At 43.3% G+C, this 22,961-nt stretch overlaps 1 protein-coding gene across 4 annotated transcripts in view; it reads right to left on the bottom strand.

Moving 5' to 3' along the window:
• The window catches only part of UBE2U (ubiquitin conjugating enzyme E2 U), a 28,539-nt gene extending 5,833 nt beyond the window's left edge, over window positions 1–22,706 (bottom strand). Inside the window, exons 1-9 of one of the 4 annotated variants that reach the window (XM_019489170.2) lie at window positions 22,492–22,706; window positions 22,113–22,323; window positions 21,354–21,435; window positions 18,272–18,391; window positions 15,161–15,258; window positions 14,062–14,188; window positions 12,526–12,607; window positions 7,869–7,963; window positions 6,491–6,575 (exon numbers count right to left, since the gene is read on the bottom strand). In XM_019489170.2, the coding sequence (XP_019344715.2) occupies window positions 6,491–6,575; window positions 7,869–7,963; window positions 12,526–12,607; window positions 14,062–14,188; window positions 15,161–15,258; window positions 18,272–18,391; window positions 21,354–21,435; window positions 22,113–22,178 (755 nt within the window). In that variant the 5' untranslated portion in view covers window positions 22,179–22,323; window positions 22,492–22,706. The remainder of the gene's footprint in view (window positions 1–6,490; window positions 6,576–7,868; window positions 7,964–12,525; window positions 12,608–14,061; window positions 14,189–15,160; window positions 15,259–18,271; window positions 18,392–21,353; window positions 21,436–22,112; window positions 22,324–22,491) is intronic. The other 3 variants (XM_014593888.3, XM_019489171.2, XM_019489172.2) reach the window with 3 other exon arrangements.
• Window positions 22,707–22,961: the final 255 nt, after the last annotated feature.

The raw sequence follows: 22,961 nt of genomic DNA, 5'->3' as shown, positions 1-22,961 counted from the left end.
TTGTGCCAAAATGAGAATACTTAAGCATGTGTTTAACTGTAAGCATGTGCCTGCTCAGCACAGTACTAAGAAGCAGATTAGGAATAAGTTTTTTGTTGGACCTTAAATTTTTGGTGGAGAAACCTGTAACTATTCTGACAAGGACAGAATTTCTATTACAATTTTTGGTGCTTTGGGTGGAGAGGAAGGGAGAGGGAAGGTGGTAGGCACTGGACAGGAGAAGGAGCCAGGAGGGGAGATGCCAAACAGCAGGAAGGGTTACATGGGGTTGGGCATATACCTCCTCACATTGGGACACTGCAGCTGCTGCTCAGTGCAGTGCAAACGGTGGTGGCAGCAGTGCCGTGGGTTCTCCACGAGTTGCCATTGTGGCCCCCTTCTAAATTAGCATTTGGGGCTGGTCCCCTGCTTGCCCAACCCTAGTTACGTTATTGCCCAGAATAACCTATAGCCTGTGGTTAGGGACAACCAGGTTCAAATTCTTTCTTTGCCTGATTCAGACTAGAGACTTCCCACATCTCTCACAAATGCATTGAGAACTGTGTTACTAGTTATTCCTGGGGGTGTCTCTCTGTCCTTGCTCCCCCCCTGCCCCTTGCAAAAAAACCTCAGATTCATGCCAGTGTAGATTTGGGGAAACCACAAACACTTCCTTGTGGTGGGAAGCCCCTTCCTATTCAGCTCTATTAGGAATCTGTAATACCTAAGAATCTGAATGTAGCGGTGACTACAGGCTGTATCCCATATGGTGCCAATTGCTCTGGCCTTCACCTGGCAAATCACTGAAGCACCAGTGTAATTTTACAACACATGAGTGATCCTGAGGAAATCAATGGGATTATTCGCATGGTTGGAGTAAATCATATGCCTAAATTCTTTGCTGGATTGGGGCCAGAGGAGTTAGCTTTTTACAGACCTGAGCCTGAAGCCTGATTCAAGACAAGAGAAAGGCACAATGGAAACAGAGGCCATGTCCACCCATGCGTGGACGTTTGTTTCCCCAGGGACAGCTTGCAGTGGTGCACCTTGTGCCACTGCTTGTCCCCAGGGAACATCTGTGCCATGTGCCCTCTGGTGCATGGCAGCTTACTCTGGCGGTGGTAGGGGAGGCTGGGACCAGCACTGGGCTGGCCCCAGCAGCCTTACCGGTGGTCCTCCTGGGGTGCAGCTGTGGCAATCCTGCCGCACGGAGCCTGGCTGGCAGCCACAGTGCAGCTCCAGCCAGCCAGGCTCTGGTTTTGAGCAGTGCACACTGCCCCCGCTCTGCTGTTCTTTTCCTCGGGGATTTTTTTGACCCCTGGGTATCCAGGGGTCAAAGAAAGCCCCTGTACTGCTGCTCCCTTGCAGTGCAGAGAACAACTGATTGAGCAGTCTGCAGCACCCCATACCGCATGGCTGTGCTCATCTGGCCAGAGAATAAACTTCTAAAAATGAACCAAAGTGAGAGAATTCCAGTCCTTTTAGATATCTGAGATGCTGCATGTCATACAAGCACAGAAACAGTTTTGCTTCCAGGACAAAGCATGAATTTTAAGATGACAGCATACCTATCAATTTTGTGATATATATTTTTTTGTCTTTCTAAACATATCATGCTTAGATTGATGGGGGGCCAAACAATGGTTTATTAACACTGGAGAGATAAGAGAGGAGTGAATGACAACTCTGAAAAATAATTTATTCTCTCCTTCTAGATTCCCTTGGAGGAGGATTTGTTTATTCTTGTTAAACACTTGGACTTCTCCCCACTATCCCTCTGCACTGTTCAAATGTAACCAAGATTGCAAGAGAGAGTTATAGATATTCATAGCACAACATGTTTTAAAACACAGGTATTTACGTCAACCTATCTTTCTCTTGGCTTTTAGACAACGCTTGGTATATTAACTTCTGAGAGATTCAGGATCTGTTTGCAGTGAGCAAGGATACAGAATGGGTGACTATTCCTAGTTTTTTAATTTCTTTGATAAAACAAACCTGAAAGTTCAATTTGATAAAACGAATGTTTAATGCATTCTCTTTCTAGCCACAAGGTGGCAAACAAGCTTTTAGTTTTTCATAAAAGCTGTTTTCAGAAAGCAAGAGTCCAAACATATATATTCTGCTTTATATACTTGTCTGTCTTCAGTAACCTATTGTCATTCAGTTTTAAAGAGTAGCGCTCAGCCCACATGACTGGAATGCTTTTTTGTCAGAGAAGGAAAAATAAAATAAAGACACTTTAGACAAAGCATGTAATGGTATCATTTTTGTTACATCAATTTAATGAGCATTCCCAAGCTAGACTGACACCAACCCAGAAGAAAAAGAGTTCTGCTCCTAAGTGAGCACGTCTACACGAAATGTCGACTAATTAACTGTGCAGTGAATGTCTCTGCATCTACAAAACTAATAAACTCTACAGCAAGGTAGTACTTATGTTTTACAAATACTACCCTGCTGCAGAATTATTTTATGTGCAGCAGCACACGTGTAGGTGCTGCCCTGGCCAGTAGGACTGCGCAAAATGGCACCGCTCCATTTCGCTTTGAGTTTTGACGGTTCGATGGAACAGAGTTCTGTTTCGAATTTCGTTTCGATTTGAAACAGCTGTTCCGTTCTGTCGAAACAGAAAGGCCGTTTCAACGCTGTTTTGATGTTTCACTAGGGATGGGAAGTCAGCCCAGCTGGGCTGCCTCTCCATCCCCTGCACTAGATCATGCCCCGGGGTGGCCTCCCCACCCTGGGCACAATCTAGCATGGGGGATAGGGAGGCAGCCCAGCTGGACTGATTTCCCATCCCCAGAGCTATGGTCGAAATGTTTTGACTTTCGAAACATTTTGACTAGCCTCGTTTTGTTTCGAGGCTATTTCAATGGCCTTTGCTTTGTTTCGATTTTGCTGTTTTGACCTCGAAATGAGTTGAAACAGTGTTGAAATAAAATGGCCATTGAAATTTCACACAGCCCTATTAGCCAGCCCTTTTGCAGGCTGACACCTGGGTCCCCTGCCAGTGGGCTGCTCTGACTGAATGTCACGTGCTGTACACGAGTAAACTCTGGAGAAATAAGCTCTGGAGTATATTTGTGAGCATTAATCACACATATAGACATGGCCAGTAAGTCACAGTATACCTCCACAGCAGCCACTCTTGTGATTGCAGCTTGTGTAGACACACTCAGGCTTAGCAGTACATGAACCTGTAGGTCTGAAGCAGCTCATAGATACATATGGGTCAACCACCCAGGTATTTGCCCAGCTTCTCAGGAGGGTTTTGAAGCCCAAGCTGAGCTCCATGCTGTTATTTCTACACTAGTAGTAGTACTCAGCACACTAGTTTGACTGTGTCTAGGTGAACTGAAACCATGGCAGCATAGATAGGTCCACAAATGCACCAGTAAGCCTTAGAGTTTTATAAAACCTCTGTTTTTTATCTATTAAAATGGAGGCAATGGACTCATCTGACACTCTGGGAACTGTGAGGCAGAATTAAATAGTGTTTGTAAAACTTTGAGGGTCACTGATGATAACACACAGTTAAGTACTTAGCTGAAACTGGGCCTACAGCTGTGGGCAGGGAAACGTTCTTTATTCCTATTAAATTCATGGGCAGGAATCTTTGACATTAAAACTACCTTCTGAGACCTGGTCTCCAGCCACTCTACATGCTCTATGCAGGAGATGTCTAACAATTCACCTTCATTTTGTCTCTCATCCGTAGGAAGCATTTTCTTCCCCCACCATCAAAAAATTCTCCCCTACCTCTTTTGTTACATCCTATTTTAAATGGCCTTTCAGAATCTTTCTCTGCTTCCTGGCCTATGATTCATAAACTTCACTACAATTATAAATTATATTTTGTTTCCTGAATATTCATGTGTCCCTCTGGTTAACAACCAGTATTTTCTGCACTACTGCCTGATCATACCTAAGGATAGTATCCTCATTCTGTTCTAAATCACAGGTTCAGAAGAGTTAGTGAAGATTTATATACTGGTGTTGCCAAGAGAAGAATTTGGCTTGATATTGGTTATTTATATACTAGAGTAGCTGGTGAATCTATGTAAACTAGTTAGCTGTAAACAGCTTGAAATTTTTTTTGTGAAGCGTATTGTACAAAAGCAAACTGTTCTGCAAATTGTTTTATATTGTTTCAGGAATTCAACTTTCATTTTAAGAAAATTTTAATATTTTCCACATTGTCTTTATTATATAACCAAAATTAAAGTTCTACTATATGTCATTACCCAAGGATTGTGTGTGCGCTTCGTCACTGCAGAATTATTTCCCGCCACATGGAGCTTTCTTTGCACGGTGCAATTCTCAGTTGCAAAGAGAAAACCCCGGTGCAAAGGAGTTCCCGCCACTCGCATGCAAATTTGTGTCCCACTATTGGCTGTTTCTAAATTATTCCCACGTGGCGGCTAGCGATTGGCTTGCTAGCCGTATAAGAGGCTTGAGCAGTTTCTGCCCAAGCCGGAGATCTCCGAGAATCTCAGGAGGATCCTGAGAACCCCGATTCCGAGAATTCGGGGAGAAATCCGAGAGAATTCCGGCAAGGAGTCCACGATTATCTCGTGGATTTCTACATATATCTCGGACCGAATGATGGTTTGATCAGCCATCAAGAATCTCTCCCCATCACTGGATGATCCTTGACGTACCCCTGCCCTGCGCGCTCGTTGAGAGTCACAGCACGGACTCTCGTATCGGTTTAAAGAGCTCTCATCGTTTGAGTTTTCTTCTTTTCTTCTGTCTACAACTGTAACCAAGCAAGTTTTCCTGCCTGCACCGCGACCATCTACGGTGTAAGTAAAATAATCTTTAATCAACCTCCACGCGTCAGTGCCTAATTCTAGTTCGCCGTGTCGACTTCCCCGGCCCACGTGCCCGGGCTGCTGGCCACAGCCCCTCAGCCCCGACACTATACTGAAGCTGCAGACTTATCTCAGTGCCAGAAGTTAGGGATAGATAATGAGTTTCAAAATATGAGCATGTTTCTGAGCTGTTGGCAATTGGGAAAAGAGTACCAAATGAGAAACAATACTGTGTTTGAACCTGGTACCATGCATTTGAACCTGTCTTTGATCAGTCAAACCCAGAAATTCGAAGGCAGATTATCTCCCACCAGCAGATTATATCCCAAAAGCATATTATCTCCCACCAGCAGATGGCAGCGAGATGTGGCTATTTCACACCACTGTGTTCCTTTCCACCTCCAAGAAAAACCCACGTAGCAATTTCCTTTCCAGCTCCTATGAAACTAACATAAAAATTTGCTTTCCTTGACACCAAAGACAGTTTTCTGACATGACTCCAGACTGTTTAAGCAATATGCAAAAAAAAGTTTAAAAAAATTAAAAGGAGAAGCACGTGAGGTTTTTTTGAAGATTTTCTTGGGTCATGAAGGATGCTGTGGCCCTACATGATGAAGCAATTATGAAACATATAAAACAAAGGAGTTCTGTGAAAGGAAATAAGGAAGTTGTGTCAAAGGAGAATTAACCTTCTATTTTACAGGTTTTTTCAGAAAGAAAAATAAACTCTTAATTTGAGTTCAGGATTAGCTCTGCTTCAGACTTGACCTGTAATTAGCTGTCCTTTTGCTTCCAATTGATTTTGAAGGCGAACAGAATTCAAAGGATAAAAATGATTCCTAATTTTTTGGCCTCTTATGAACTGTCAACAGTGATAGAGGTGAAAAAACCTAGCTTGATCTATGAGATTGCAAGGAAGCATACTGGCCTCTCAGATTCCTGTATTTTTTCCCTTGCTTGGAAGCAGGGATTCAGTCACAGAAGCACTAGGGATAAAATTTAAGTAGGCACCTCAAAAATGTAAGAGCCTTGATTCAGATCCTCCACAGACCTAGACCTGCGTAACTCCACTGATCACACACGTTGGGACCAGTTGAGGTTCTGGCTTGATAAGCTTGAGCTGTGCTTGGCCATCTAGTGAGTCTTCTATTTATTCTGGCAGGTATTTACATTCTGGGCTCCCCTTAGTCTTTGTTCCATAAAGGAGCAGTCAGTAGCATAACTAGGAGGGGGCCACCAGGATAGCTTCCCGCGTGCCAACTTGATGGCGGGGAGAAAAATACCAGCTGCTGCTTCAGCCACACAATTGCTCCAGCTGCACAGCAGCAGCGGGAAGTCACCACTGCTTTGGCCACTCAGCTGCTTTGTTACCCCTGTGGGAGCAGTGGGCACCTACTTAAAAGGTGCCCATGGCTAGATCCACTTGAGCACTAGATGGAAATTCTGCCCTGTTTCAGGTTCCTAGGACCTCTCCCTTCCCACTCTGCCTCCAAAGCAGCCATAGACTATGAGGGAAGGTTTGGCTTTAAGAGTCAAAATCCATGATCCAGTGTAGCTGAGCAATTAGCAGTCTGGAAACATTCTGCAGGGCACAAGTACTGACTGCCTGAAGTTTTCACAGAAGTTCAAATGTTGCAATGGCACCTAGGTCCAGACATTTAGCAATTTAAGCTCAAGGGACTGACAACACTTACATATTCTCATCCCATCCGCCTGCTTCTATCAAATTTCTTTCCTTCCAGCTGTAGTAATTCCCTGTGAAGACTGGATCTTCAAACACTGCAATGCCATAATTACAGAAAATTAGTTAGAAAACAACATGTGCCAAACACAATATTCCTCAAAGTAATATTTAATATCTGAGTGCTACAAACATATACATCCCTTACATTAGTTTCTAGCAAAATCCTGCACTATAAAAGGCAATGGGAGCTTGCTGTCTTCTTCAATGGAAGCAGGATCAGGGCCACATTAAGAGCTGCATATTACTATTACTACTAATTAGAGTCCTGGCCTTGACTGATCTCAGCTACAAGAAATAACTCTGAAGTAACTCTCCTGATGTCCTTGGCATTGCCTCACTGCATACAAGTATATCCGAGAGCATAATTGGAGCTTCTGCACTGTATGCATACTTTTAAAATACTATGAATAAAATGAGACAAGAATTGTCACTGAAGTGCATGACAAAAAGGAATACTGAAATTATATTATCTGACATACTTTTAATACATGAGTATAATCCTGGTCTTGTATACTCAAAGTGACAGACATTAAAGTCCAATTAAACAATTGCTTTATGTCTAGTTTTGTTAGTAATTTAGTTACAGTAGACTGCAGCGGTGGGATGTTACTTTATAACCAAGGCTATTATACTGTCTGCAGTTAATATTTTTCTTAATCATACCTAGATTTTATTTATCATTTATGACTCCTTAATATATTTTCTGTCTACTACCAATCTTGATTTCCATGCCTTCCAACAAGAACCTACATAGATAGTAAATTTTTTGGGAAAAGAGCCATCTTTTTATGCCATGTTTCTACAATGTTTTGTACAATAGAACAATCAGTCCAGTGGGGCTCAACCTTTTGGCTCCATGGGCCAGATGAGTGGCAGAGGGCCAATCTGCAGGCTACATCAGCCCCTGCATGCCAGAATTAGCTGCCACGGCTCCCCCATCACCAAATTTTTGGCCCTGTGGGGAGCCCCACGGACCGGGTGACATGACTCCACAGGCCAGATCTAGCTCATGGGCTAGTGTTTGAGTAACTGAGTTTAGTCTATGACTGCAGCTTGTACACACTATTACAATACAAGAAGAATAAAGACTTGATCTTTAACCAGTTTAAATTGGTGTAGATGGACTGAAGTTACTGGAATTATGTCAATTTAAATCAACTGAGTTACTGCCCTAAATTCTGGACACCTGAGGTAGATGATGTGATTCTGAGCTCACTATCCACAGCAGCTCCACTGAAGGCAAAGTTCTTACTCTAATGTAACAACAGCATGAGAGCAGGATCAAGCTCATTATGTTTAATTTTACTAAAGCAGGCATATCATCTTACATGGAGCTTTAAAATATTCTTTTGCTTTTGATGTGGCTATTCCAGACCATGTCCTGTGGTAATCTTCAAATGAAATGCTTGTAATCCTTCTGTAACTATAAATGCGGAACAAGACAAGGGTTTCTGGCAATTATACAATTTGTTAGTTAACACAGATTTTCATGAATAAACTTCCACAATAACAGCAGAATGAATTCAAAGGGATTTAAATGATTGCACAAAGGCTGCTTAAATGACAAGAGAAATAAGATCACAAGTGTGCAAGCAGTTCAAACAATTAGATATATTTTAAATACATTCTACCTATGTTAACTTGTTATCAATTTATGAGACAACTAAATTGAATTATTTTAATATTCTGTCCCAGATCCTCTTCCAAGCATTAGCATAGTTGAACCAGGCGTATCTATCCGAGACTTTTACTGCGGAGTTATCTAATTAGCTCTGCAGTAAACATCTTGGCATCTACACATGTGGTCCTATTAGGCCTCAGTAATTTAATAAATTCCACAGCAGCACATGTGACATGGCTGGCTGGGGCATGAGGGTGCTTCAGTGCAGGGGCAGCCTGCTGCGGTTGTGCTGCGGTTCCAGGCACACATGCAAACACAGCGCCCGAGAGCAATAAATTCTGGTGCAATATGCACCAGAGTTTATTGTCACATTGATATACATGTGTAGATGTGCCCACTGAGTGTCTGTAAAGCTGTTCTGCTTAAGGGAACAAAAAGTTAATAGGGGAGGAATATATTTCTAACTGAGAAAGTAGAGTTTTACCATTTTACCCAACTTACCATTTTCCATGAATGTGTTTTTCAGTTTCAAAATTATTATTCAAACAATGCAAATGAAGCAAAGTGGTTCCTTAACTAGCACACTGTTTACTGTTCTTTGCTTTGCTGTCTAGCTTATTCAGGCTGTAGGCCAAATTCTGTACTCTGTTTTACCCTGTGGCTCCTATTCAGGCTCCAGCTGGCCTACCCCAAGAGTGTCCTACCCCACTCAGTGACACTGAGTATTAAGCCTCAAAACAGAAATCCTGTCCCATTTGAAACTAATGGGAACTTTGCCAGTGACTTCAATGGGAGTCAGAACCTACCCAAGATCTCCCCGCAAACTCAAGTACAAGAACAGCATAGCATATTAAGACCCAGATGCTTCAGAAGTGACCTGACACAAAGAAGTTCAAGAAGAATTTTGAAAGGGAAAAACATATCTTTTTCATGAACAGTTTATCTTGGGCCCCCTCTACATGTGTAGGTAAAGGTGTGATAGGATCTAATGCGTGATCTACACAATTGCACCTCCTGCCATGCATGGCAGAAGTTGCAACTGTGGGATCGCACATTAGATCCAATCACACCATATTGTCAGTGCAGGGGGAGCTTGATCCAAGAGTTGGATCCTGGCTATGCGCGAGGTGCAGACAGGAATTAAGCCCTGCTACTTGTGGGGCTCTCAGTCCCGGCTACGTGTGAGGTGCAGCCTGGATTGGGAGCCCTATCAGTTGGGGGGCCTCTTGGTCCTCACTGTGGGTGAGGAGCAGGACTGAGAGCCTCTTGTGGGCTGGGGGTTTCCCACATTCCCCTCCTACCTTGGGGATCACAGCAGCTGCAATCCTCAGGGCTTGGGGTTTTCACACTGGGCATGGTGCAGCCCTGCAGCTTGGAGCCCAGTCAACTGATGGGGCTCCAGGCCGCAGGGGAGACCTTGCTATATGTGCAAATGAAAGCTTGACAGCAACCAGCTCTAAAGTTAGTACACATTTTCAAGGTCTAACTTTATAGCTGGTTGGAGTTTTTTATCATGTGATAGCTACTTTGCACATGTAGCTGGTCTTCAGGTAATTGTCCAATTAACCAGGTAATTGTGCGATACCTGTAATGTATAGAGGGGCCTCAGAAGCAGCTTGCCAGTCCCACCTCCATAGCTGCACACGTGTTCAGCCAATAGTCACTCATACTAGGTTTCACCTGCAGAAGTCTCACTTGAGGTATTTTGAGGAGACAGTAAGAGCTTCTAGCAGGGCAGTTTCTGAGCTTGCCTCCTTGTTGCATGATGCACTACTGCAGACACCCTGCTTTGGTTTCATATTGGGTGTTCAACAATCCACACAGCTTTCAGCATCTTTAGCTGCTGAGGTTACTTAGCTTTCCAGCGGAGTCAATTATCAACCCTTTAGTTCAATACCACCACAAAGGTATTGAAGTCCAAACAAACTCAAAACCGTAAGACTCTTCCATGTCTCCCATGCTCAGCTCTCTTCTCGTACAGGACTTGTCAACACCACATCTTTGCCTTTGCCAGGGGACACGGCCTCCTGAGCACACAGGTGCCAAACATAGAAAAGCAGCAGTGAGAATATTTGTGGCCTCTCTCTGCAATTGTTCGTGAAACTTCAGCCTCCAGCATGCTCAAGAGGGGCGACAAGGAATGCCCTGTGAGCAGGAGTGGGTGGGCAGGGTACTCTTAGGAGTGTATATTCCCAGAAATGGCAAGGATGTGGTGTAGATGTCATGCTTCCTGGAGCCCCTCATGGGTCTGACTCGCCACAGGCAGGTCCCTCAGGCCAAAGGCTGAGGCTTCAAAGAGAAAGCTCCTTGCAGCTCCACTCCTCCCCCTATTCTCCTTCAATGGAGCTCTTTGTGACCTTTTAAAAAAAATTTTTTTTAATAAGCACTAGGCTAGCCTCAGGATATCACAGGACCTTTCAACAGGGGTGGGTCTGTCATGGTGCAGTTAGGCCCAGACCCCTATAATGGGCCAATTCACTGCAGGAAAGGGCCACAAAATCAGGAAGTGAACAGTTTCAACATTGTATTTAACAGTCAACATTTTGTTCAATGTTTGGCTTTTTCAACTGCATCCTTTGTTTGTTTGGCTGTTACCCTTTTAAGCAATGATGCACAAAGTTGTTTAGTAGCTAAGCAAACGATCACTGGAACACTAGAAGCAGGATTTTACATGCATGATAAGCTCTTTGGGGTAGGGTAGTTTGGTTCCTTAACACCAGCTGACTCAATCGGTTCTGAGCCAAGGTTTCACATCCTGGGCACTGATGAACGGTAAGTTATAGTTTTCAAAAGCCCTCAGCATAGGCCCTGCCCTCCCTGAAGTTACATATGGGGCCAGGAGGTTACTACTGGTATCAGCAGGAGTAGCATTAGGCCAGTCCCGACTACTTGTGAAAATCCTGCCTGATGGTGTTTGTGCTTGGAATATATAGAGTCAGATTTCAGATCTTGCAGAGAGCAGGGGAGACATTAACAATGACCTCCACCTTTGAGGTCCACAGAAGAAGCTCAGCAAGCTTGCATGATGCTTTTGTCTACCTGCTGCAACTGCAACCTGCTAATTTTTTCCTGCTTGACCCCCTCCTCATATTCTGCATTGTTTCCTGCTTGTTATTCTTGCTTCAGTAAAATACTCATTCTTTTGGGATTGAGCTGGAAACAAAACAAGTGAGCTAACCTCATTCTAAATCATCCTATAAAAGACCAAATACAAGATCGTTATATGTATATATAAAACCTCTCTGATCCCCAGGCTCCCTTGGGGCTTTAGGGAGGTAACAATGAGAGTGAGAGGAAGACCACTAGCTCCTGACAAAACACGGACCCTTCAGCAACTATCATGTTGATCTGCCTGATGTCCCTTCTCTCCTTCACCTTTGCAGTCCTGTCAGATCTCAAGACCTGCTTGCCAGAAGCTCTTCACTTTTACTAATATTTAAAGCTGGATCCATCAAAGGAAATGATTCTTTTATGGATCTCCAGACTTGATTTCTTCTGCCCCATAGTCAAAGTTTTGCTGAAGTCAGTGGAATTCGTAGGGATGCAGAGGAGGCAGGACTGAATCCATAATATTTTGATGATGTTCTGATACATCCTTTTTTAATGGTTCTATTTCTGTATCTAGCAAAGTTCATGGCAAAATATGCGGGGAAGGAGGGGAGAAAAGCCTAGCCCCAGCAAAGTTTGCCTTTAATTTCAATAGGGCCAGAATTTTACCCTCAAATGACTGTGCCTAGAAACAGGATGACAGGAGCCCACAAAACAAGGTCTATAGCAGCTACGAACTCCCTCACTCCACTACGGGAATTCACAGCAGGTCAGAGACAGCCAGACTCCGCAGTGATGCAAAGGGGCGTTAGCTGGAAGAGAATCTAACCCCATCTGTTAGTCTGTAACTTGGCTGCAGAAATATTTCAGTAGTGATGCCAGGCACAGCGATTGCACTATAGAAATAAAGACATCATAAAAATGATCTAGTATATTCTAGAAATAATGCACTGGTTTTCTTATACTAGTCATTAACATAATAAATGACCTTAAAGTATGTATGGCCTGGAATACATGTCATTGATTAGTTCAAATGAAAATATCACTTGGCTCAACAATCACAAATTTCCTGGCTATACTCCTGTAGGCAAAGAACCTGTTTCATTTAGTAATAAGAGTTATTGGCAAGAGTTGTTAAGGAAGGTGCTTGCCAAATGTTTCCATAGGAAATGAAATAATTGGGAATATCCACTAACAGGAAAAAAAAGAAAGAAAATAATTGGTCTCTTTAGGACACAGCTCCTAATATAACCTGGAGCTGATGCTACTCCTGAAATAGTGGCACTCCTACCACTTTCCTCACTGTAATCTTTTACCTGATACAGCCTAGAGAAGATGCTTCTGATGACGGATAAAACTGCATGGAAGAAATAGAATCATTCTCAGCTCTAAGAAGTTCTGCAAAGGAGAAAATCATGTATTGTAAAGCTTTATTAGCCAAATCCTTATCTGTTATAAATCAGTGAATTTCTACTAACTTTCGTGGTCCAATGCTGAGTTACATCTGACAAGAATCCAGTCTTCTGTTTCCCCCAGAGCAATACTCATGCATTTAACAACCTGCTATATATGCTTTTGGATAGAGATGTTGGGTTAAATTTTTCCTTGGGACAAGCACTGTTTCCTGTCCCTGGCATTAGTTAAAGCAGCAAAGAGTGTACCTTCATGCTACACTGTCTTCCAGGAATGTGGAAGAAGCTGGCACAGAAGATGCTTGAGATAGCTTTAAGAGACCAGGGAGTTTCCCCTAATTTGGGAATATTCTTTGCATTATCATCAGCATTGGATGTGGTACTTGAATGACACAAATACTTGGAGTGGGCTGGAAAGTCTGGCTTATTAAGAGCAAAACCAGTGATGGCTACTACCCTTTCATGTCCTCCACATACCCTGTGCGCTGTAGGAACTGTAAAACATACTAAGATTAGTTTTTCTGCTATTTTTAACCTCTAGACTAGTAGGGGGCAACCCCTTTGTCAGGCATGCCACAAATTAATCCCACACCCTCCCCAAGTGCCATTCTGATCCTCTTCCCCTGCCCTATATGCTACTCTGCTTGCTGCTCCCTATTCTGGGTACCCCGCCTGATTGTCTGTTGTATTTTCTGCTTCCTTCCTTATCTACCTCTGTGATGCCTGTCTACCTTCCTGATCTGCTGTGTGCCCTGCAAAGAAGCTGCCAGTGCCACTTGTGGCACACATGCTGCAGATTGGCCACCCCGCTAAAGGCAGTCATTTTTGCAGGCTGATCACTGTTTAGTTTAATCATGGAGCTCTAAACGTTATTCTCATCAAGCTTTACATGACAAACAGTTCATACGATGTAGGCAAAGACAGCCGAACTTCCATTTGTCCAGCTGCCAGCTGTAACTTGCACCCTTTTACTAGCTGCTTGGCCTGCAACAGCACTGAATTTATTTGGCAAGGAAATGTCACCAGCTCTCATTTAACAAGATGCCATTTACATGACTGTTGCCTTCAGCTCCAATGTTGGCCAGTGTGTTCACTCTCAAAACACAGTTGCGTGTTTGTTGAAATTAAGTTGCCAAACACACTAACCAACTTTGATTATCGAGAGTATAATAAACTGCTCAAGGAGTTTTTTTGTTTAAATTCTATAAAATTCCCAGTATTGGCTAAAGCCATAGTGTAATTAAAGAGGGGAGGGGCAGGCATCAGCCCCAAGTGCTGGTTTAGGAGGGATGTAAAAATAGCTCTCACTGCTAGCCCGGGGCCACCACCAGCAGTGGAAGCCTGGCCACTGCTGCTGTCCCGTGTGCCATGGCCACCCAGCTATGCCTATGGGCTAAAGAATGTCTTTATGAATAGTAAGAAAGCAAGAGAGTGCCTTACCTTCTAGGCGTTGGCTGGTGCTAACACACTGGATAACCATTTGTCTATACAATGCTAAGTTATTTTTCAGCATTTCTGCTGCTTCTGTATTCACAGCATTTTCCAGTACTGGATTAGAAAGCATCACCTGTATATAGACAGACACACACAATGTAAAGCACCTTTCCTACTCAGTGCACAAGCCATCCAAATGATTGGTTTCCTTGTTTTAAGATGGGGAATAATGATACTGGTTTCCTAAATTCAAAGCAAAGGATGGATGTTTTGTGACTTCAGCAAGATGAGGGCTAAGTTCTTAATTCTGATCAAAATCTATGCTCACTTTTTCCTATTTCCCCTCGACTGTTTATAATTCCCAAGAGACAGCCACAAATGATATGCGACTGCCATTTGTTTTACTCATCATCAATATGAGGATGTCCATGTCTCTCTGCACATGTCTAAGGGACATTTTCATTTATGAAAGGTGGACCAAATAATTTTTAAAGAGATGGGAATATAATGAAAAGGGTGTAGGACTTATTACAGGGAGAAATGTACATCATTTTTTTTCTTGTGGGGGAAAAATGTAAAATTGAAACATAAAAGCCTATATGATAAAGCTGAATTACTTGCTAACCTCAAGGCCCATTCCAGTACTCCTGATGAAGACACTGCCCATGAGATCATTCAGGAACTTGAAAGTAAAGCTATCAGCATTTTGAAAGTATTTTTTAAAAGTACAGAGAATCAGGCAGGGCACACACTTCTCTAGTAGTGCTTACCCAGATAAAACAGCATAAATCCAAAAGATCACAGAAACTAACCACTCTGACCTATCTAAAAGTTAGCATTGGCAACAGCTTCAATCATGGTAATTCATTTAACTATCTGTCTTAATCAAAGTTAATGTGCTGCCAGATGTGACACCGGTATCAAATAAGGATGATCTACAGATTGCATTCCCTCTGAAGTCACCCAGCAGCTTGCATTTTTAATTTTAAAAAGGTGAATAATCTACAATTGCAGTCTGCAAGTCTGAAATTAGTCCTGTAATAAAATAGATTCCTATTTGATGAATGAGATTTCCAAAAAGTTATTAACAAAATGATTTCCTTACCTGGATACTAAGTAAAATGTCACACATTGTTAATTTCCGATTCCACTTGTTAGGGTCGTCTAGGAAGTCTATACAAGGCTTCCCAGAACGTTGATCCACTGTATTAAGAAAAGGATTGTGCAACTTTAAAAAGTAGCAACATTTCAGAGACTCCACAACACAGCAGCTGTAGGCTAGAGGAACTAGTTATAGTTACTGAATTCATTTGGTTTATTGGCAGCTTTCAATGACTGAAAACCATTATGGTGCACATAGACCAACTATGTAATTGTGTGGTCCCCTCACTGTCACTCATACATTTTCCCACCTCTTCTCCAACTGTTTACAGGTCAACATAAGGCCATGTCTTAAATTAGTTAATAAGATCTTCACATCTAAGGTTCTCCTTCTATTTTTGTATGGTGCCTATACGATAGAGCAGGGATTCTCAACTGCTGGGATGCTGTGAGATCCTTTTCAGAGTGCCGTGAGCTGCTGCATCATATTAGCATTATTAGATGTGGATATATCTATGCATGATTCACAAGATAAACCCAGAGATTTCAAATAGGACTCCATAGTGTCAAAAAAATTCTGGCCTGTTGTGGTCTGAGTTCCTCGCACCAAAAGCATTGCTTCATTAGTTTGCAATAGCCAAAAAACCAGGAAAGCTTAGAGTTGGCATTTTCTGAGGGGGTGGTCTGAGTCTAATGACAGAGAAGATTCTTTGGGTAAATGCGATATCTTTTATCAGACCAACTAAATAGTTGGAAAAAAAATTTTTTTTTGCAAGCTTTCATGCAGAAACACCCTTCTTCAGGCATAGGGAGAGTCTGCTGGTATTATGTGGTCTTCATGGTAGACTAGAAGCCAATATGCAAAATGAAGGTCTGTGAAAATGCAAATGAGTGGCAGTGAGGATCAGAGGGAATAGGGGTGAGATTGGTAGGTTCTGGGGGCAAAGGGGGAATGTTGATCTGGTGAGGGAATGTAGCTGGTAAGAAGAAGACAAGTTACCTGGGGTTATCAGATGTCAGGCAGGTTATAATGTGCTATAAATCCAATGTCTATATTTAGTCCATGATTTTTTGTATTCAGTAGATTTATAAAGTGAAGTTTATAGGCTCGTCTACAAAAGGAGTTTTATAAATTTCCTTTGAGGATTTGAACTGAGAGATTGGAGAGAGAATAGTTTTCTTGTGAGAAATGTACCCCCATAGGTAATTGGGTATTCTTGTCTTTGATAGATTTTCTGTGTGCATTCATTCTGGTACTCAGTTGTTTGGTTTCTCCTACATATTTCCCATCAGGTCATTTAGTGTACTGGATAAGATATATTACATTTCTGGAGATGCAGGTGTAAGATCCAGGAATAATGTTGGTTCTGTTGTGGGGTGTAGTTATTGTAGGAGTATTGGAGATACGTAGGCAGGTTTTACATTTCTTACCCTGACATGGTCTGGATCATTCGGTGTGCTTTTGGCCATAGGAATTTTGTTTCTGGTGATGAGGTTAGCGAGGTTTGGTGCTTGTTTAAAGGCTAGGATGGGTGGTTCTGGAAAGATCTCCTTAAGAATTGGGTCTTTTTCTAGTATGGGTTGCAATTATTTGAGGATTTTCTGTATAGGTTCCAGGGAAGGATGGTATGTCATAGGGCTCTACGAAATTTTGCCTGGTGTTTTGTTTGAAGCTGTTTCAATGTGTTTTGAGCTTGAAACAGTGAAATCAAAATGAAACAAAAGTCTTTGAAACAGCTTCAAAATGAAACAAGGGAACTCAAAATGTTTCGAAAGTTTCAAAATGTTTCGAGTTTCAAAGCCAGTACCAGTCTGGACCACAGTGCAGGCTAGCATCCCCAGTAATTTTTATCCTACTTCTCAAGCAGCTTTCACAGTACCAAGCTCTGGGCAGCTATGGTTAGACTGTTGCTAGCAATCAAGCTAACTAGGAAACAATTAGCTCACATATGTATTCAGTGCTGGACTCTGCAGCTAAATAATGACCTTTTAGAATAACTCTTGTGTATGTTTTCTTAACCTGAGTTTCTTTTAAAGGGCAAAGGACAAAACAAGTTCTATTTTATGCCATTGTAACAACCTTCCTTGAACCTTCAGCACTCCTGCACGACTCCCACCTGCACACTACTACAACTACAGCAGTAACTACATTAGCTAGCAGCAGGAGATACTCTTATCCTACAGAGGGAAGGACAGGTTGATGGTGCATTGAGCTACATCATGGGGAGCAATGCCCTTTTCCCCTACTCTGAGATGTGAGGAGCTCCTGGCCTATGCGATGCCTATGGGTGTTGAGAAGGGCATCCAGAGGAATGTGCAATCCTACATTTAATCAGTTTGGGCACCCAGAGATCTAAAATGAAGATTTATTCTCTTCCTCTGCTCCCTCCAACCAAGACAATCCGAGTATTCCTAGACAAATGGCTCCAATGGTATTTCAGCATGGCTTAAGAATCCCGCTCTGCGAGACTAGACTGAGATTTTGGGCAGAATGCAAGCTTCCTATTGGAACAAAAGATATTGTAGGGAAGTAAAAAGCCAAGTTGAATACCATATCTACTTGCATACCACATGGACCTTTCCCCCCCCAATCAGCCCCTCCCCCCAGTGTTGGGGTGCAGGTCTTATGTGGGAAAGCTGAGTTTTTTGCCCAGAATAGAAGCACCCTGCTTTCATTTCTGTTCCACTGTGTGGCAGTAGTGGCATTATTGTTCAGGCAACTGAAGGAATAAATTGATTTATTGACTGTTTACTCTTCACTGCCCAGATATCAATGATCATCTCTCCTTTTTGGTGGTCTTAACAGCAGCCAACCTTTCTTCAGGCAATATAGCTACTCCTGGCCTCTCTCGCCCTATTTCATAGCCCTAGAGACTCTTTAGTTCTTTTCAGAATCATGGGAACTGGTCTTCAGCAGCAGCTAGAGTTTCAGCTTTTAGTTAAACAGGAAAGGGAAAATAAGTCAGACGAAGATTAAGCTCTGTCCCTGTTCAATGCACCCATAACTCTGGAAAAATCTTTTTTCTTCTTTCTGCCTTCCTAAAAACAAGGTGCATGTCTTATATGCAGATGTGTGGTATGCAAGAAAATACAGTATTTGAAACATGTTACACACTCAGACAGCACCTCCTGTGACCTTTACCATTGGGGTGAAACGGAAAGGTGTTGAATGAAACACTTGGAGGGACACTGTTGTACCTTTCAGAATACTTTAAGGTGAGCTGGAGAACAGCCCCTGTTAGAGAGAAAGAGAATGAGAATGAGAAAGAGAGGGAGGGAGAGAGAGAAAGAGAGAGATCAGCATTAGCACACTGTATTGTATTTAACAAGAACACCTGCCTGGTATTTGTCCAGGTCAAATATATGCTATTCTGGATTTTCTTTTGATTTTAAAATCTTTTTTTCCCCTTGTATTGATGTGAACAAGCTCCGGGAAGCAAAAGTTGAAGGACAATGTTTCTCACTAGAATATAGAAAAAGGTCATGCTTATTTAAATTACCTCTCCCTACACATCTGTTTACAGCCCTGATGGATTATCATCAAATGACTTTAGCATGCATGAAAAGGGACAAGCTACACTGTAGAGGTCCAAGCACAGCAGTACTGGATTGAAGCACAAACATGATAAATCCCACACCTAGTGCCCCAGCTCTAGGAGTCATTCAACTATATCAGCCCCTCAGCTTTCATACAAAAGGAAAAAAGTGTCTAGACCTCAGAGATGTGAAAAAACCTTGAAAACGGAAAATGTGCCATGTGTGTAACCAGCACATGATTTCTGTGGATAGACTAGGAATCCTTGCTCCTAGCCCTGGAGAGCTGCTAGTCTTTATGTCCCAAGAACTGAAAAGTCCAGTCTCCCCACTCAGAGGCCACTGCTGCCCTGCCTCCAGCATGGGTTCCTGAACCCAAGTTGCTGCTTCCATGGCATGGGCTTTCTGTGGGCTGCCATTCTCTCTTCTAAATTAGTGCCCCATTTGCCTACCCCTAGCTATGTTACTTTCATGCCCTTTCTCCTTTGATGTCTCAAGTTATGGGATGGGGCCACCATTTCATGTACAGAATATGAGCTAGACCCTATGTCATGGAGTGCTTATGACTGTCTCAAACTAGTCCAGAGGCCCTTGAACTTCTCCTCTTTGGCTATATCAATATATCTGCAAAACTGTAGGGAATAAACTTAGGGGGAAGAGAGAAGGTCAGGCTCCCTGTGCACTCTGTTTTGTACAGCGTTGAGCACACTAACAGCATGGCACACGGGAGTTCAGTGAATGCGGAAGGAGCTTAGCACCGTGCAAGGCTGAGCCCTCACCTTGAAGGAAACTATTTGAAATCCCAGAACTGGAAGTTTCTTGGTTGTTTTGATGTAGATAATCTGTCTAAAAGAACTGGATCAAGATCACTAAACTACTGTCAAAGGATAACACTACATGGTTAACCCTTACATGTGAGCCAGAGCCAGCCACCTACTGACAAAGTGCTTATTATCACGTTTCCTCAATCACAGAGGACTCCTGGCTGGGCATTTCAAAGGATACTAAGAGACCTGGAATCCAGTGGGAATCAGATATGTCACTCTCTAAGCCTCCTATGAAAATCCCAGCCTTTTTTTTTTAATGTTCATAGTTATGATGCACACTGGGTATGTCTACATGAGCCGCTTACTGCGCAGTAGCCTAATAACACTGCCCAGCAGCGTGCTGGTCAAAAGCCATGCCAATGCACCACTCAGAGGGTAGTGGTGGATGGGTCTTTTTTGACCTGGAGGGAAGTGGGCAGTGGAGTCCCCCAGGGCTCGGTCCTTGGGCCCACACTGTTTAATTTCTTTATTAGTGACTTGGATGACGCAGTAAAAAGCAGCCTGTTTAAATTTGCTGATGATACTAAGATTTGGGGTGAGGTGGGCACGCTAGTAGGGAAGGACAGATTACAGCAGGACCTGGACAGGTTACAGGGGTGGGCTAACGAAAATAGGATGGGTTTCAATACTGACAAGTGGAGGGTGCTGCACTTGGGCAGTGGGAACCAGCAGCACACTTATAAGCTGGGAAACTCCCTTCTCGAGAGCACGGTGGCAGAAAGAGATCTTGGAGTCATTACTGACTCCAAGATGAACATGGGCCAACAATGCGAGGTCACGGTCAGTAGGGCTAACCGTACCTTGTCGTGCATCCACAGATGCATCTCAAGCAGGTCCATGGAGGTGATCCTCCCCCTCTATGCGACACTGGTCAGGCCACAATTGGAGTACTGTGTCCAGTTCTGGGCCCCGCACTTCAGGAGGGATGTGGACAGAATGGAGAGGGTCCAGAGGAGGCCACCCACATGATCCGGGGACAGCAGAGCAGACTCTACGAAGAGAGGCTACGGGACCTTAACCTGCTCAGCCTTCACAAGAGAAGGCTGAGGGAGGACCTGGTGGCCGTCTATAAACTCACCAGGGGGGACCAGCAGGGTTTGGGAGAGATCTTGTTCCCCCGAGTGCCCCCCGGGGTAACAAGGAATAATGGCCACAAATTGTTAGAGAGTAGGTTTAGACTAGACATCCAAAGGCACTATTTTACAGTCAGGGCGGCTAGGATCTGGAACCAACTTCCAAGGGAAGTGGTGATGGCTCCTACCCTGGGGGTCTTTAAGAGGAGGCTTGATGTCTACCTGACGGGGGTCATTTGAGCCCGGTTTTCTCTCCTGCCCAGGGCAGGGGGGTCAGACTTGATGATCTACAAGGTCCCTTCCGACCCTACTTCTATGAATCTATGAATAAACTACTGCATGTTATTAGGCTGCTGTGCAGTAAGCATCACAAAAAAACTATGTGCTGGCCCTACTGTGCAGTATCTGTAGTTAATGTGCAGTTAGTTAGTCCTTCATTAAATAAGTACTAAACTAAATGCACCGTAACTACTGCACATTCATGAATGTGTAGACGTGCCCACTGCGTAGGACAGAAATGATTACAAAGGGTTAATGAGAGTACATGCCTGTGTACCAAGGCAGCTGCCCCAAAATCCAATGGGTAGCTTAGAAAACAGAGCCAATCTAGTACCACTTGCATTCTTAAAATGGTTTACAACATCAATTTTTAAATAGCCAGCAGTACAGGATGATAGAAATATTGTAAAACCACACACACACACACACACACACACACACCACATGGCACTGAAACATTTGAGTCTTCAACAGTATGACAGACCTTCCCAGAGGGAGTCCTTGAGCCCTTGGACTTCAGCTAACCATTCTAGCAGGTTATCATTAATAGGAGCAGCAAAGATGCCCTAAAAGGTCCAAAAAGAAGGTAAATCTGGAGCTTGATTTTTTTCTTCAATACTCAGTTATTGTTATTAAAAGTAAAAGCTGGAGAAATTAGTTGACCAATATTTCTAAAGCACTTTGAGGTCTTTGAACGCATAAAACCATTGCATAAAGCCATGAAGAATTGCAGTGGAATTTAACAACAAAAAAGTGTGCATATTTAATGTGCTCACTGCCAAGTTAATCTCCTTCCTCATATGACCACATAATCAATGTGACGCTTACCAGAAGTCAGTGGGATTATTGCATAAATGTGAAGACTGCAATATGGATTTAATTTGGACCCTTATCGTACTTCCTGGAGTTTACAATGAAATTCCAACCCCGCCCCCCCAAACCCAAGATTCACTATTATAAAATCATTTATAATTACATTTCAAAGAACTATGTCTTCCCAAGTTAATGATTTGGGAAAGTAACTGCAAAATAATCAAAGATAGTAGGGGGTTTTTTTAAAAGAAAAAAACATTAAACCAAGGCTGTGGTTTTGTTTCATTCCTTGGAAAACTGGATGGGGGAAGGCATACTTATACAAAATAAGGGAAGTCCAGGCCTCGGGCAGAAAATAAAGACAAGAGCACTAATATGCTAGGTATATACCAGGCGTAGGTAATGGAAACAAAGAGGAGGTGCTACTTACAAAAACGTTGGCTTCTTTCCATTCCTGGTGTTCTCTTTCCAGCAACACGTACGCTCGGGAATGCATAGTGATAACAGACCTTGCACAGGACTCTCTCTTGCAATATGCTTGTTGCAGAGGTAGTTGCCTTGCAAAAAGAACGACGGCCTTTCTTCCTGGTTCAGTTCCTGCTTCACAGGGGTGGTGGGGCCTCCACAGAGCCGGATGCTTTCTAAAACGACAAAAGGAAAAATTAACAACACCACTTGCCACAGTCCTAAACGGACACGTTAAAGCGAAGTTTAAAGGGTCTGTAAATGTAACCCCTTCCCCTGGACTTCAGACTTCAGCTGGACACCAGCCGAAATCCTGGGAATGAGTTCAGACTAAAACTACCGACCCGTCCTCAGGGCAATGCGCTCAGCTCTGGGATGTGGTGACTAGCTTGAGGCTGAATCAGCCCTGCTAAGGAAGGCATTTCTGATCCACTGCTCGGCAGCAAGAGTGCCTGTGGGAGGACAAGGAGGAGAGCAGGGACCGCCCGGACTGGACTGCGGAGCAGAGACACGAAGCCGAAGCCGGGCTCTGTATACAGCGTAACCCAGCAACAGAAGCATCGCTTTCCTGGCTGGTGCTGCCACAGCTTTGTTCCCCTCTCAGCCAATCAGAAGTGGCCTTAAGTGTACTAATCTTCTCTTCCCAATCGGAGGTGGCCTTTCAAGCACGATGGTTCCCACAGATACAACTGTTGAGACTTGAGGCAAAACAGTGGCCTAGAAAGATGGAGTTGTGGCTCCGTGGACTGTCATTTTTCTGCAGAGGAAGCTGGGGATGGGGGGATTAGCCTTGCCCCAAGTTTTTAGAAGCATC

The sequence above is a fragment of the Alligator mississippiensis genome, chromosome 5 (genome assembly GCF_030867095.1).
Source record: "Alligator mississippiensis isolate rAllMis1 chromosome 5, rAllMis1, whole genome shotgun sequence".
Taxonomy (NCBI): Eukaryota; Metazoa; Chordata; order Crocodylia; family Alligatoridae; genus Alligator; species Alligator mississippiensis.
This window is presented reverse-complemented; position numbering and strand designations above follow the sequence as displayed.